The sequence below is a fragment of the Lepidochelys kempii genome, chromosome 5, assembly GCF_965140285.1.
Source record: "Lepidochelys kempii isolate rLepKem1 chromosome 5, rLepKem1.hap1, whole genome shotgun sequence".
Classification (NCBI taxonomy): domain Eukaryota; kingdom Metazoa; phylum Chordata; order Testudines; family Cheloniidae; genus Lepidochelys; species Lepidochelys kempii.
In genome coordinates, this window is record NC_136384.1 from 93499969 (window position 1) to 93515421 (window position 15453).

General features: G+C 41.4%; 1 protein-coding gene across 3 annotated transcripts in view; it reads left to right on the forward strand.

The window, feature by feature from the left end:
- LOC140911638 (transducin-like enhancer protein 1) overlaps positions 1 to 15453 on the forward strand; it is a 93478-nt gene that overhangs the window by 60321 nt on the left and 17704 nt on the right. For all 3 annotated transcript variants that reach the window (XM_073345080.2, XM_073345081.2, XM_073345082.2), the window contains one exon: positions 289 to 365. In XM_073345080.2, the coding sequence (XP_073201181.1) occupies positions 289 to 365 (77 nt within the window). The remainder of the gene's footprint in view (positions 1 to 288; positions 366 to 15453) is intronic.

Below are 15453 nucleotides of genomic sequence, written 5' to 3' on the forward strand. Positions count from 1 at the left end.
AATCCTAAAGTAGTACATAATGTATTAAGCATATCATTACTGTCATATTTAAGCTGTTACGATCATGTACATCTATTGGTTCAGTTTTCAGTGTGAACCCTGGAAAACAAAAAAATAAATCTCTTCAGAGAGTCCCTTTAATGCATTCCAATAAATAACATTTGCATTTCTAAAATGCTCTACACCATTTATTTTTTTTTAAATATATAAAATGAGTTGGGGTGAAGGAAGGAGAGTTGTGTTTTTTTCATTCAACAGGCTGGAATTTTATTCATTTTTCATTACCAGGTTGGATTTGATCCTCCTCCTCACATGAGAGTACCTGGAATCCCTCCAAATCTAGCAGGAATCCCTGGGGGGAAACCGTAAGTAACTTTTAACACTTTAGTAACATGTGAAATGGCGAGAGCATTTAGTTATATTATGTCAGTGAACAAGACTTCCAAATGGAATGATATCTTGGGTGTTTTGAAAGAGATTGCTGTTGTCCTCTCCTGATAAGGAGTATTTCTTATAAAGTCTCAACTGGCAGCTGTAATCTTAATCACATTTGTGAACATTTAGTTATTTCTGGAGAGAAGCTGTTGGTGGGAAACATCCCTGAGTTTCCTTTCTTTCAAGCTTTGCTATTGAACTAGAGGTAGGTCGGGGAGTTGGAAACTAGTAGAGCTCACCTTTAAATTTGAAACATGTCAAGCTGTCTTTCAGCCACTACAAATAGAGGGTGCAAATCACATCCCCCTTGTATTGGTAGATATTTGAGCAGGAGTGAAGGTCTGATGAAATCACTGTGTCTCAAGCTTCAGAAATTTAGGTGGTACTTAATGGGGATCATAAGTACTGACTTCGGCAAATGGTACATTACTTGAATAATGAACTTCTGAAAACTACCTCAGAGATATGCAGCTGTAGATACACAGGCAAAGCAGCAGGATACACAGGCAAAGATGTACAGTGAACATATAAATGTAGGAGGATTTATTTTCACAGCAGCGCTTGAAATTAGATGCTTGTATTAATACTGAACTCACTATATAAAGAAAAGGGCACTTAGCACGGTCACTTAACAAAGTATTTTATTCTGTTTTGGATTTTTAGAGTAATTTCATTTTTTACTGAGGAAGTAAAGGTAATAAAATTAAAGCAGTCTTACAGTTAGCTAATATTCTATTCTGTCAGATGAATTTTGAAATTCTCTTACAGATGTCTTGCTTTCTGTATTTTCACAATATAGTGTTTTGTTGGCATATTAAGCAACATTTTAAAATTATGCCACTAAGATATGTGTTTCAGTTTGGTGGGTGAGCATTTTGTTGAACCTGCAGCATTTGCAGCAGTTTTATTTCAGTAGATTGTAAAGGTTTAAGTAGCCTTAATTAAACCTGGTTAGGTTCCACATTTAGGGTAGAATCATAGATACATACAGCCTCTTTTTAAAAAACATTTAGGGTAGAATCATAGATACATACAGCCTCTTTTTAAAAAAACACACAAACACACAAAAAAACAAACCTCTAAAACTTCTTATTTTAGCAGTTTTCTTAAATATTTTTAGAAAATAATTGTACACAGTTTTAAACAGAGCATAATTTCCAAAGAATACATTATTGATAAAACTTCATTTTCTGATGGTATTTCCTTTAAAATAGGTATATAGTTTCCCTCTCTACCTGCTCAGTCTCCTGGCAATGTTTATCTATAATACCTACCAAATTTGCATATGGGAAATCCTTCCTGTTGATTACAAATATTCTGCAATATGGTTCTAGTTTCCATTAATCTATCTGCCTGATTTAGTAGTGAAACTGGTTTAAATTTTCTCCCCGTCACTTACGTCTTCCTCTCACAGATGCATCATATGTCTCCTGATTGCCTCACGACTTTATTATGAAGCTTTGTGCTTACACATACACAGATTCACTTGTCCTGCACAGCTTTCAAAAGAATGCAGTCACTTAATTTTTGGTATGAATTGTAAGTTCTAAGAAACATTTACTGTGTTGAACCTTACAAGCTGAACCTTTACAAACATACCTTGATTTGCTTCCACCATGCTTTTCAGCCTCATGTGCCGCTGTGCCTGTCATCCTGACTGATTAAATTGTGTAGTGAATATGGTGCCTTGTGTAGTGCATGTTTCTTCTCCTTCTTTTTCCTCTTTCATAGGAATTAATGCAAACCATTCCTCCTAAATCTGTTTTCTTTGCTACTTATTGCACTTTTACATGCAGACTCCACGAATAGGTTGGCACTCTCAAGCTCCTGCTTGGACAGAATTTCATGTATGAAATCCCCACCTGAGGGAAAGATTAGAGAAGAGATACTGAACGTACTGCATTACTAACAGGGGTCTAAGGATGGTATTATGCATCAAACATTGGCTGTCAAGTTAAATATTGCAGAGCGGACTAGTTCTTAAAATAGATGTTTCTGTTTCTGGGGCCAAATTCATTCCTAGTGACTTCAGTGAAATGTGGCCCACAGTTTTATAAATAAATTATTGTTGGATCATTCATGGGCCAATAGATATGGGTAATTTTAATTCTTGGACTTCATTTATTAAACCATTTCACTATTTCCATTTCATGACTTCCAGAAATATTTAATCAAAAGTGTACTGGGGAAGGGGGCTCAAATGTAGATGTCATTTTTGCAGTGTTCAAGGCACATCAGCCATGTCTGTTTCCTATTGCTTAAAAAGTACTATTTGAATGAAAAATATTGTGTTCTTTATGGTGTTTTCCTTCTGGTCACTTAGCTTTAAACTCTCGGTCAAAATCTTAGTTATTGAATCTGCTTCTGAGAACCCTCACTTGCAGTTAAAAGTTACATACTCAGTCATACTCCTGGTCATACTTTCTTGCCTCCTTTGCTGATAGTTGCTGCCTCCTTTTCCTGTTCTTACTATAAATAGACATGGTAAACTTTTGAAATCCCAGGAGATGGGGTAGTCTAAAATTGACTGCGTTAGGATTTAGACTTATTTTAGCTCTCTTCATCCACAACTAGCAGGATGTCTTCCGTTGCCCAGAGTAACTTTATGGTTGCATCTTTTATCTGTGTTAAGTCTATTGACATTTTCTGGTACAAAGTATGGGTGTAATGTGGCATCTGTCACAGAATTTCACAGACTGCAGGGGAATTCTCGGTTTTGTATTTGAAACCAACTTTCTCCCAGACACACACATTGAGATGCCACATGAGAGACGGCATTTTAGTTGTGTATCCTGTTGCAGGTGGGATGGGGGAGGAAGTTTTTCAGTTAGAAATACTGAATCCCCTGCCATCTGTCTGCTGGTTACTGTAGTTATCCGTAGCTACTCTGGGGCCCTTGTTTTTTGTTGTTGTTCTAAGTACCATTGACTCAGTTCTCTTTTTCCAAAGGACCAGCATTTCTGTGAGCACCTGTTCTTCTTTGACCACTCTATATTTTTCTTTTGTCTGCCTTTAACTGCTGTTATGACTTACTACTTACACACTGAGATCTTATTAATAGAATAGATTGCTGTTAGAAAAATAAGCTGCCTCTTAGGAACCTGCTCTTGTTTTTCAGTTGGCTGCTGTTGAAAGAATTCCCTCTGGAAAACACCTTACTTTCTACTGCTTCACCTTCTGCTGTGTCACTAAGTTTAAGTCCCTTACTCCCAACCTTTTCTGGTTTTGTTTTTTTTAAATCTGCCACTGGCAAGTTTGTTCTCTTCAGAGCCTAATCCTGTTACCAGTGATTCTGGGCCATTCCATGCTGACCTAGAAAGCTGTAGGGTGTTTCAACTCTCAGTTCCCCTTGCCACAAATTAGCTGGTCTTGGCAGATGAGAGCAGGTGCCCCTTAGACATTCTTTTATTTTATTTTTCTGTTTCTCTCCCTGGGAACCATTCCTTCCATTTTCTCTTCATCCTGCTGTCAAGCTGTATTTAGTATTTATTCTTCAGTTTTCCTGCCCTCTTTCTGTGGTTGTGTGACGTTTTCCTTTTCTCCTATATCATCTTTCTATATTTCCTCCATCGCTGAAGCCCGCTGCTAATTTTTCCTATTACTGTGGGACTCATGTTTCTCTATATTTTTCTTTTGTCTGCCTTTAACTGCTGTTATGACTTACTACTTTTTAGAATTTGTCCAGTTTCATGCTTCCATCCTCATACCGAATGATTCAAGCTCATACTTTAAAATCTCATACTCAGTAGTGTTTGGAAGAGGTCAGATCTAAAACTACTTCAGTTTCTTTAGCTATTGGCCAATTATTAATTTATCTTGTGGTATATTCATCATGTTGCACAAGAGTGAATTTCTTTAGATTTTCCTGGCAGCACTTGTTCTGTTGTTTTTCTTTTTCTTCTGGTGTGGTCTCCAAATCAGTAATTAATTTTCTCCTGAAATCAGTACTATTTTCAGAGATGACTATCTGGTGTATGACAAATTGTGCACCTTGTCCTTTCTCTCCCTACTGTACAGTGAGCAACATGCAGTATTTTATACTCTTTTTGGCTTAGTGCTATATTCATATTTGCTCATTTGATTAGTCATTCCAGTGGAGTTTTTAGCTTTCTTTACAGTCCCCTGTGGTTGTTGTGTTAACGATCTTACAGGTTTTCCCAGGGTGAGAGTTCTGACTTTTTCTAGCACTAGGTTGCTGCACTTAGCATTGATACTAGAGTTACAAAATGGTAGCAACATTGTGACAATTAACCTGATAATTAAAGAACATGCTATCTTAAAACACAATTGAAATGATTGCAGGGTTGATTTGATTTAAATCAAACTGATTTAAAACACTAGTCAGGAAGACTCGATTTAATCATGGATTTCTACATAAAAGTGCATTCTTGTTGGTTGTTATAACCTTAATACAGATTCCTCACAACTCAGAGATAGAGGTAGGTTCTTCTTCGAGTGATTGCTCATGTGTATTCCACAACAAGTGTGCGTGCTCGCCATGTGCACCGATGCCGGAAGTTTTTCCCCAGCAGTACCCATGGGCGGGGGGAGCGCCCCTCCCCCCCCCCCGCTGACCCCTGGAGTGGCACCTGCCTGGCACGGTATAAGGGGAGCTGCGCGCTCCCCCCACCCTCAGTTCCTTCTTGCCAGACAACTCCTACAGAGGTGAAGGAGGGCGGGATATGGAATAGACATGAGCAACACATCTCAAAGAACTTCAGTTACGGAAAAACTTTTCTTTTCTTCTTCGAGTTATTGCTCATGTGTATTCCACAATAGGTGATTCCAAGCTATATCTGTTGGAGGTGGGTAAGAGTTCACAAGTTCCCAGGACAGAGGGCAGCCCTGCCGAACCCAGTGTTATCCCTGGCTTGGAAAACGATTGCATAGTGCGAGGTGAACGTGTGATCACGTGGCAGCCCTACAAATGTCCTGGGTGGGGATGTGGGCCATGAAGGCAGACAACGAGGTCTGCGCCCGAGTCGAGTGTGCCCTCAAAATGGGTGGCGGGGGGACACCCGCCAGCTCATAACAGGAGCAGATACATGAAGTAATCGAATTGGAAAGCCGCTGAGTGGAAATCGGCTGGCCCCTCGTGCTCTCAGCCGAGGCGACGAACAGTTGCAAGGACTTTCTGAACGACTTGGTCCGCTCGAGGTAGAAAGCCAGAGCCCGCCACACATCGAGCGTGTGGAGACGGCACTCCTCACTGGATGCGTGAGGCTTGGGGCAGAGGACCGGTAGAAAAATGTCCTGACCCATGTGTAGGTGGAGACCACCTTTGGGAGGAATGCAGGGTGGATGTCGTGGGCTATACAGAAGTCTCACAGCCTGAGGGCTTCGTGGCAGAGGATCAAGCCTTGCCTTGCCTATTGATATAGAACATCGAGGCCATATTGTCTGTGAGGACCCTGACTACCATGCACGCCAGCCACACCGCCCTGAGCTCCTTGAAGTTTATATGTAGGGTCGGGTCTTGAGCCGACCACAGGCCTTGGGCCTGAAAGTTCCCCACATGGGCTCCACGCACACCTAATGTGGAATACACATCAGCAACACATCTCGAAGAACACCAGTTACGGAAAAGGTAACTGTCTTTTTCATTTTTAGAAGATGCACACTATACATTTTTAAAGTGATTTATTTTGAAAACTTTTCAGATTAGTTTTACATCTATATCAGAAAAGCAGGTAATTGAATCAGATATTTATGAAGTCACTTGGAGGTGAACTATCTCCAATTCAACAGGTTAATTAATAATATTTGGAGGATTTTCTTGCCACGGTGTATTTGGAGGAAAACATCATCAGACAAACATTTAAAGTGTTTTATTTTAATTAAAACAGCAACGTTATGTATTCTGGATTTTTTTCTTCAACAGCAAACACATAATATTTTAACAAAACAGGCATATGAATTTTTGAATTTAGTTAAACATCCAAGTTTTTTAAAGTCAGGTTTGTTTTTGATAAGTGTTTTTAACTGAAATAGTTAAATGAAAAATTTAAAAAAAAATTAAATCGATTATGCCAGCCAGGTCAACAGGAGAAACTTAAAATATTGGTTTCTTCAGCCTACTCAGTCATCTTCACCTTCATTTTCCTGTTTCTTTATAATCTGGGGGGAAAAAAACAAGCTTTCAGGTCCCAAACGATTTCTCAATTTGGAATGAATTAGTCAAAGAATGAAAATATTCTTTCTACACCGTCTGAAGAAGCTATTCTGTTAAAAGTGAGATTATCACTTCAACAGTCTCTGAATCCAAGTGGTTAATTGACTTCCAACAGTTCACTGGTGTGACTTTCTTTAAAACATCATCAGCAAACATAGATTTCCTGAATGGTTCACCCTTAGCTCTGAAGTTTATTATAGTTGGCATTATGGAGGGATGATTGCTGGATGTCCATGTCCTAGCCAACTCCTCTAATTCAGCAGTTAAGGTTTGACCCTGGTACTGAGTAATGAGAAATATTCACAAGAAAATGAGCTGGAGATAATGCTTGTCCTATTTGTTTTTTTAATGCTTGTAATTTAACTCTATCATTGCACATTTTTCTTTTTAAGATCTCTCTGTTCCTTCCAAATTTCAACAGCGTCAGGAATAAAACAGCTATTTCACCTCATTTTGTTCAAGGCTACAGAAATAGGCTTCAGGGTACTCGGCATGTGTTCAACATTTCTCTTAAGCCCAATGTTGAGAACTCTAGCTGTGACAATGCTATCTATTTTTTCACTATTTTGTTCACAAACTGTCATTAGATTAGGCCAGTTCATAGAATCATAGAATATCAGGGTTGGAAGGGACCTCAGGAGGTCATCTAGTCCAACCCCCTGCTCAAAGCAGGACCCAATTAAATCATCCCAGCCAGGGCTTTGTCAAGCCTGACCTTAAAAACTTCTAAGGAAGGAGATTCTACCACCTCCCTAGGTAACGCATTCCAGTGTTTCACCACCCTCCTAATGAAAAAGTTTTTCCTAATATCCAACCTAAACCTCCCCCACTGCAACTTGAGACCATTACTCCTTGTCCTGTCCTCTTCTACCACTGAGAATAGTCTAGAACCATCCTCTCTGGAACCACCTCTCAGGTAGTTGAAAGCAGCTATCAAATCCCCCCTCATTCTTCTCTTCTGCAGACTAAACAATCCCAGTTCCCTCAGCCTCTCCTCATAAGTCATGTGTTCCAGACCCCTAATCATTTTTGTTGCCCTTCTCTGGATTCTCTCCAATTTATCCACATCCTTGTTGTAGTGTGGGGCCCAAAACTGGACACAGTACTCCAGATGAGGCCTCACCAATGTCGAATAGAGGGGAACGATCACGTCCCTTGATCTGCTCGCTATGCCCCTGCTTATACATCCCAAAATGCCATTGGCCTTCTTGGCAACAAGGGCACACTGCTGACTCATATCCAGCTTCTCGTCCACTGTCACCCCTAGGTCCTTTTCCGCAGAACTGCTGCCTAGCCATTCGGTCCCTCGTCTGTAGCGGTGCATTGGGTTCTTCCGTCCTAAGTGCAGGACCCTGCACTTATCCTTCTTGAACCTCATCAGATTTCTTTTGGCCCAATCCTCCAATTTGTCTAGGTCCCTCTGTATCCTATCCCTGCCCTCCAGAGTATCTACCACTCCTCCTAGTTTAGTATCATCCGCAAATTTGCTGAGAGTGCAATCCACACCATCCTCCAGATCATTTATGAAGATATTGAACAAAACCGGCCCCAGTTCTTGATATAGTGCTCAAAACAGTCCACTACTGAGTTCCACTGTATGTCTTGTGGGAGAGTTAGCTTGGTTCCTCCCACTTTTTTCAGAGCAGCTGCTGCAAAGTGGTTATTACGGAAGTATTTTGCAGTTTCAACAATATTAGCCTTTATTTCTGGAACACTGAAGTCTTTGGCTAGGAGGTGCATCAAATGAGCACTGCAACCGTATGTTATGAGCTTGGGACTCTCTTCTAAATAATTTCTTCTCATCTTGAATACATTTGCAGCATTGTCTGTGACCAAGCTGCGTGCTAGACATTTGAATTTTTTTTCACAGTTTGTTATAGCTTTTACTGTTACTTGTAAGTATTCTGCTGTGTGCACATTTCCTGATGTATCAGTTGTTTCTGTAAGGAAGACATCCCCTTCTTCTGTTTCAGAGTAGCAGCCGTATTAGTCTGAATCTGCAAAAAGAACAGGAGTACTTGTGGCACCTTAGACACTAACAAATTCATTGGAGCGTAAGCTTTCGTGGACTAAACCCACTTCATCGGATGCATGCAGTGGAAAATATAGTAGGAAGATAGATAGATATACACAGAGAACATGAAACAATGGGTATTATCATACACATTATAACGAGAGTGATCAAGTAAGGTGAGCTATTAACCAACAGGAGAGGAAAAAAAACCTTTGTAGTGATAATCAAGATGGGTCATTTCCAGCAGTTGACAAGAAAGTATAAGAAACAGTATGGGGGAAAAATAAACATGGGAAAATAGTTTTACTTTATGTAATGACACATCCACTTCCAGTCTTTATTCAAGCCTAATTTAATGGTGTCCAGTTTGCAAATTAATTCCAACTCAGCGGTCTCTCGTTGGAGTCTGTTTCTGAAGTTTTTTTGTTGTAATATTGTGACTTTTAGGTCTATAATCGAGTGACCAGGGAGATTGAAGTGTTCTCCAACTGGTTTTTGAATGTTATAATTCTTGACACCTGATTTGTGTCCATTTATTCTTTTACGTAGAGACTGTCTGGTTTGGCCAACGTACATGGCAGAGGGGCATTGCTGGCACATGATGGCATATATCACATTGGTAAATGTGCAAGTGAACGAGCCTCTGATAGTGTGGCTGATGTGATTAGGCCCTATGATGGTGTCCCCTGAATAGATATGCGGGCACAGTTGGCAACGGGCTTTGTTGCAAGGATCGGTTCCTGGGTTAGTGGTTCTGTTGTGTGGTGTGTGTTGCTGGTGAGTATTTGTTTCAGGTTGTGGGGCTGTCTGTAAGCAAGGACTGGCCTGTCTCCCAAGATCTGTGAGAGTGATGGGTCGTCCTTCAAGATAGGTTGTAGATCCTTGATGATGCGCTGGAGAGGTTTTAGTTGGGGGCTGAAGGTGACTGCTAGTGGCGTTCTGTTACTTTCTTTGTTGGGCCTGTCCTCTAGTAGGTGACTTCTGGGTACTCTTCTGGCTCTGTCAATCTGTTTATTCACTTCAGCAGGTGGGTATTGTAGTTGTAATGCTTGATAGAGATCTTGTAGGTTTTTGTCTCTGTCTGAGAGGTTGGAGCAAATGCGGTTGTATCGTAGATCTTGGCTGTAGACAATGGATTGTGTGGTGTGGTCTGGATGAAAGCTGGAGGCATGTAGGTAAGTATAGCGGTCAGTAGGTTTCCAGTATAGGGTGGTGTTTGTGACCATCGCTTATTAGCACCGTAGTGTCCAGGAGGTGGATCTCTTGTTTGGATTGGTCTTGATGGTGGGATGGAAATTGTTGAAATCATGGTGGAATTCTTCAAGGGCTTCTTTTCTGTGGATGATGAAGATGTCATCAATGTAGTGCAAGTAGAGTAGGGGCATTAGGGGATGAGAGCTGAGGAAGCGTTGTTCTAAGTCAGCCATAAAAATGTTGGCATACTGTGGGGCCATGCGGGTACCCATAGCAGTGCCGCTGATTTGAAAGTATACATTGTCCCGAAATGTGAAATAGTTATGGGTGAGGACAAAGTCACAAAGTTCAGCCACCAGGTTTGCCGTGACATTATCAGAGATACTGTTGCTGATGGTGTCACATAAGCACACACAACAGGATCATTGTGGACATTGCTCCACCCATCAAGACTCAGGTAAACAATTTTACCCTCTAGACCTTTTGCACAGTGCTCAATTTCTCTTTCGTACACTTTATCCAGCAATCTGCCTGTGACATCTGCTCTGTTGGATGGACGGTATCCTGGTCTTAATATCTCATTAATGAAGTGTGCGTTCTCAGTCATACTGAAAGGAGAGTTTGTTGCATAAACAAACTGCAATTTTTCATCAATTACCTCCTTTTGCAATCTGCTGGTTCTTATCACAAACTTATCTATGGTTGTTTCTGGATGCTGGAGATTTATTTTCTTTTTGCTACAGGTGATGTACCGTGGCTATGTGACTGGAACACTATCATTGGCAGATAACTCTGAAACTATAGAAAATGATGGTGATCTTGACGGTGGATAGTCTTCAGAATCCTGTCTGAGGATGGATTCTCCTAAACAAAATATATCAATGCAGTTATTTAATTATTATTACCATACTACTCATTTAGTATTACTCATTGCATTCACTGACACTCAGTACTACTTTAGAGGTGAAATTATAAAAGTAAGATCTGCCTATTTCAGTTATTTATTTTTTTTATCACAGCTTCATCTAAAATGATAGTACCATTGAGTAATAACTATATTTTTTAGTCCAGAAGGAAGACAGGCAGTTCTTAAGAAAGAAGTATGAAATAAAAAAGTTTATCAACCTGAAGATCCGGCATGTTCAGACATGTTCCTTTCATCATCTTCAATGCAGCTTCCTCCTGAGAAGGAACACTTCTCATGATGCTGTTTCAATCAGGCAACCAGGCCTTGCATTTCTTTGTTGCACTGTTTGCATTTTGTATGCATGCCTGTCTTATCCACAGGTAGAAGACCTTCATTAAAATATTCCCAAACTGGGTCTCTTTTACAGCCTTCTGCCATTAAAGGTTTTCCCTTCTAGTGAGAGAATGGTATGGTAGATCTCAAATCAATGAAGGTTACACTCAGAAAGACCTCAAGACCTGGAGTTTGCTGCTCAAACAGTTTCACTTTTGTTTCTACTGCCTGTCCCTCCCTTCCCACATTTATCTCCAGACTTCTTCTCCTTGTCCAGATCTATTCCACCCCCAACAATCTTCTATTCATTGAACTTTTTGAAGCTTTGCACTTTTAGAGAGAGGTAAGGCATTTGACTCTGCGTACATGAATTTTCAGAGGGACGATAGGGTTGAGGTCTGTTGTTTCTCCTCTCTCTGTATGTAGGTATGTATTTATTTTTTTAAAAAAAATTGTTTTTTTGCTGTTAACAAACATGTTATCTCTGAAGACACAAATCCACAGTTTGAGAACTGCAAAACTAAGCATCTCTGATTGTATCTTCTAGACTGAGCATTGAGTCCCATTGGGTAGATAGAAAGATTAACCTAAATAATCTATACAGAAGCCCCTGGAACCCCATAAGATTGGGTCCCTAATCCATGAACTATTGGAACTCATTTACAAATCTTTTCTTAAACATTACGTGACTAGATTGTCGTATACTATAGAATTAGAATTTATAATCCCTATTCCATTATAAGATATCTTTGAGCTATAATGTATCTTAATAAAAACTACCTTTAGGTAGGTTTTTTCCTCAAAAAGCATTTTATCAAAAAAACTGATCTAAATTAATAAAATCCGATTTTTTTAAAGGAATTGATTTTTATCCACCCTGAATGATTGTATTAAGGACTTGTGTTCTTATTGGTGCTCTTTGTACTTTTCTAATCTAGTTCAGAGCATATAAATGTTATAGACAAGATTTAGATGGAGGCAAAATGTAACTTCTTTTTAAAATAATGTCAGTAATTTTAATAAGGAAATGGCATTTCATTTGTTTAAATGTTTAGCATGCAAGTCCTAGTTATAAGCTGTCTGGGACACTTTCTGCAGAACCCAAAACTATTGCATTTTTGCAATTTTGTTGAACAACTAGAGTGAGAGAGCTGGTCAAATCAGTTTCTTGACTTTGAGGAAGAATTAGCATGATAAATATGATTAAAGTTCTGCAGTTCAATTTTATTATGAAAACGCTATTTCTAGATATTTCTCTGAAATGGAAAGAACAATTCTGGACTTCTCCTGGGAGGGTCATAATCATAAAACAAAATTATCCTATTTGGAAAATGGAGAGCTAAAAGTGCCAAATTTAAATTTGTACCAAATTAATCTGAGACAAATTAATACATTACTATTATTTGTATTATGGTAGTGCATAGGAGAAACAGTGTATTCTTGGTACCAATCCAAAATCCTGGGTACAAATGGAAAAGCAACTTACTGTCTCAGTAAACCAGGGTCAGAGAGACTGCTTCAGGGTGGATTGATTTAAATTAAAATCAAATTTATTCATGATTTAAACCAGCAAGCAAGAAACCTTGATTCTTCTTCGAGTGCTTGTTCATGTCCATTCCAATCAGGTGTGTGCGCATGCACGTGCATGGTGGCCGGAAGATTTTGTCCTATAGCAGCATCGGTCGGGTCAGTCTGGGCGCCCCCTGGAGTCATGCCTTCATGGCACTCAATATAGAGCCCTGCGATCCCGCCCCTCCTTCAGTTCCTTCTTACCACCAGTGACTGTTGGCTGGAACTTCCCGTAGCCCTTGCTTAGCAAGCGCATTCTACAGTTCTTTGTATGTAGTTTACCTTAGTTATTAGTATTAGACTAATTAGAGTTGTTGGGGGTCCCCTGCATTTCGACTCTCCAGAGCCGTGGTATGCCGCGGTCCCCATGGTTTAAAAACACACCAACACCTCCAGCCTCGGCACCGACCTCGGCACCAGTGACTCGTCCAACTTCAGTGCTGGCACCAATCTCGACTACAGCGCAGGCATCGATGCCGGCAACTGGCCCGCCACCTTCATTGGTGCACATGGGGTTTGGCACTGGCTCCATCGACATTTCCACCAGTGTTGCCGATGGCTGCGCCAACACTGGGTTTGGCGTCGACAGCACTAGCAAGCACTCCGTTGGCGCCGACGCTGCTCCAAGGGTCGCGGGTCCCCTTGGGAGCGGATGGCAGGGAGCATCCACTTCTTATAGGTGCTTTCTCCTCATTGTCACCAGACGAGGCATTGGTGGGCACAGCTGTAGCCCCGGTGCTTGAGGACAACAGAGTACTGCTGCAGTTGCTGCAAAGGGCTGCTCAGGATCTGGGCATTAAGGTTAAGGAGGCTGATCCCATGGTGGACATCCTTGCCTCCTCAGGACCTTCTCGTATTGCCCTACTACTTATTAAGACTATTGTGGACACCACCAAGACCCTGTGGCAAACTCCAACTTCCTTGCTGCCCACTGCCAAGCGCAATGAGAGGTGTTATTTTGTGCCCTCCAAAGGGTACAAACATTTGTATTGCCACCCATCTCCTGACTCTCTTGTTGTGGACGCTGCTAACCAGCGTGAGAGGCAGAGTTTCCAAGGGCCTTCCCCAAAAAACAGGGAGGCTAAGCGACTAGACCTTGTCGGGAGAAAGGTCTATTCTACTGGGGGTCTGCAGCTCCGTATTTTGAACCAGCAGGCCATCGTCAGCCTGTACTCTTATAACACCTGTGCAGCGATGGCCAGATTTACAGAGCTCCTCCCTTCAGACTCCTGAGCAGAGTTTTAGGCCTTGGTGGAGGAGGGGAAGCTAGTCTCCCAGGCTTCCCTCCAAGCCACGTTGGACGGTGCAGATGCCACCACTAGGGTCCTGGCTACTGGCCCCAAGTCTCTGGGCTCCCTTATGAGGTCCAGAAGACTATTCAGGACTTCCCATTTGAGGGTGTGACTCGACAGACAAGAGGCTACACAGCCTGAAAGACTCATGAGGCACCCTCAAGTCTTTGGGCCTTCACACTCCCGCCACACAGCGGAGACACTTCAGACTGCAGCCTCCTCCGAGATTCCCTCAGCAGAACCGCCAGGACGGTTCTCGGAGGAGGAACAGAAGTGGCAGGAGGAGACAATACCCATCTTCAGGCCAGGGCTCTGGCCAATCCAAACCGCCTTCTGGCCCTAAACCGGCCCTTTGAAGGTGTGGTTGAGGATGGTGCACCAGATCAGAGCTGGGTCTACCCCACCATACCTTTTCCTCCCGACTGTCCCCTTTTTACCGTGCATCGTCCTGTATCATGTCGGACTGCTGGGTGCTCTGCATGGTAGAGAGGGGATACTCCATACAATTCTGTGCCCTTCCACCCTCCTTCCCCATCCCTTTTCAGGGACCCTTCTCACAAGCAGCTCCTTATCCAGGAGATTCAGTCGCTTCTAATACTAGAGGCAGTGGGGGAGGTTCCTCAGGAACACAGGGGAAAGGGCTTTTATTCCCAATATTTTCTAATACTGAACACCAAAGGCGGCCTCAGGCCTATCCTGGACTTGCGAGAACTTAAGTTCATGAAGTAACTCAGGTTCCGCATGGTCTCCTTGGCCTCCATCATCCCCTCGCTGGATCTAGCAGACTGGTATGCTGCCCTTGACTTGAAGGACGCATATTTTCCTATCAAAATCACTCAGCCCCACAGGAAGTACCTCAGGTTTGTGGTCAACAGTACTTTTATTTTTCTTCCATACTTGTCTGTGTGGGGGTGTGTGTGTGTGTTTCTGTGTACGAGGGCTGTAGGCCTGGGGTTGGAAATACAGTTCTTCTGTAGAAGCAGCAGAGGAGGTTGTCTTTATTTATACAATGATTAAGATTAGAGGTAGCCTGGAAATCTGCAAGAAAAGTTTGAGGAATAAATAAAGCCATTTGCACCTGCATTGGCAGTGCTGTACTTGTTCTGAGGAAGGATCACTTCATTTTCACAAGTGTTAAAAATTTTTTTAAAAGAAAAAAAAAATGAAGCAATAAGATGTTATGCCATGTTGTTGGTTTAGAGAGACAAGGAGTGAGGTAATACCTTTTATTGGCCCAGTTTCTGTGGGTGAGAGAGATAAGCTTTCAAGTTTAACAGAGCTCTTCTTCAGACCTGGGAAATGTTAAAATAAAAGATATTCCCTCATCCTTGTCTCTCTAATATCTTAGGGCAACATGGCTACAACAACATTGCATATTGTTGGTTTGATATGATTAATAATTGAATTACTTGCATTAAAAGAGAATGAACATACACTGGCATGAATGTACAAGCCTTAAATTAGGTTCAAGATTTTACATTCTAGGATTAATCATTGACATATTGAATGTGCACTTTACACACACAGGAAGATATTG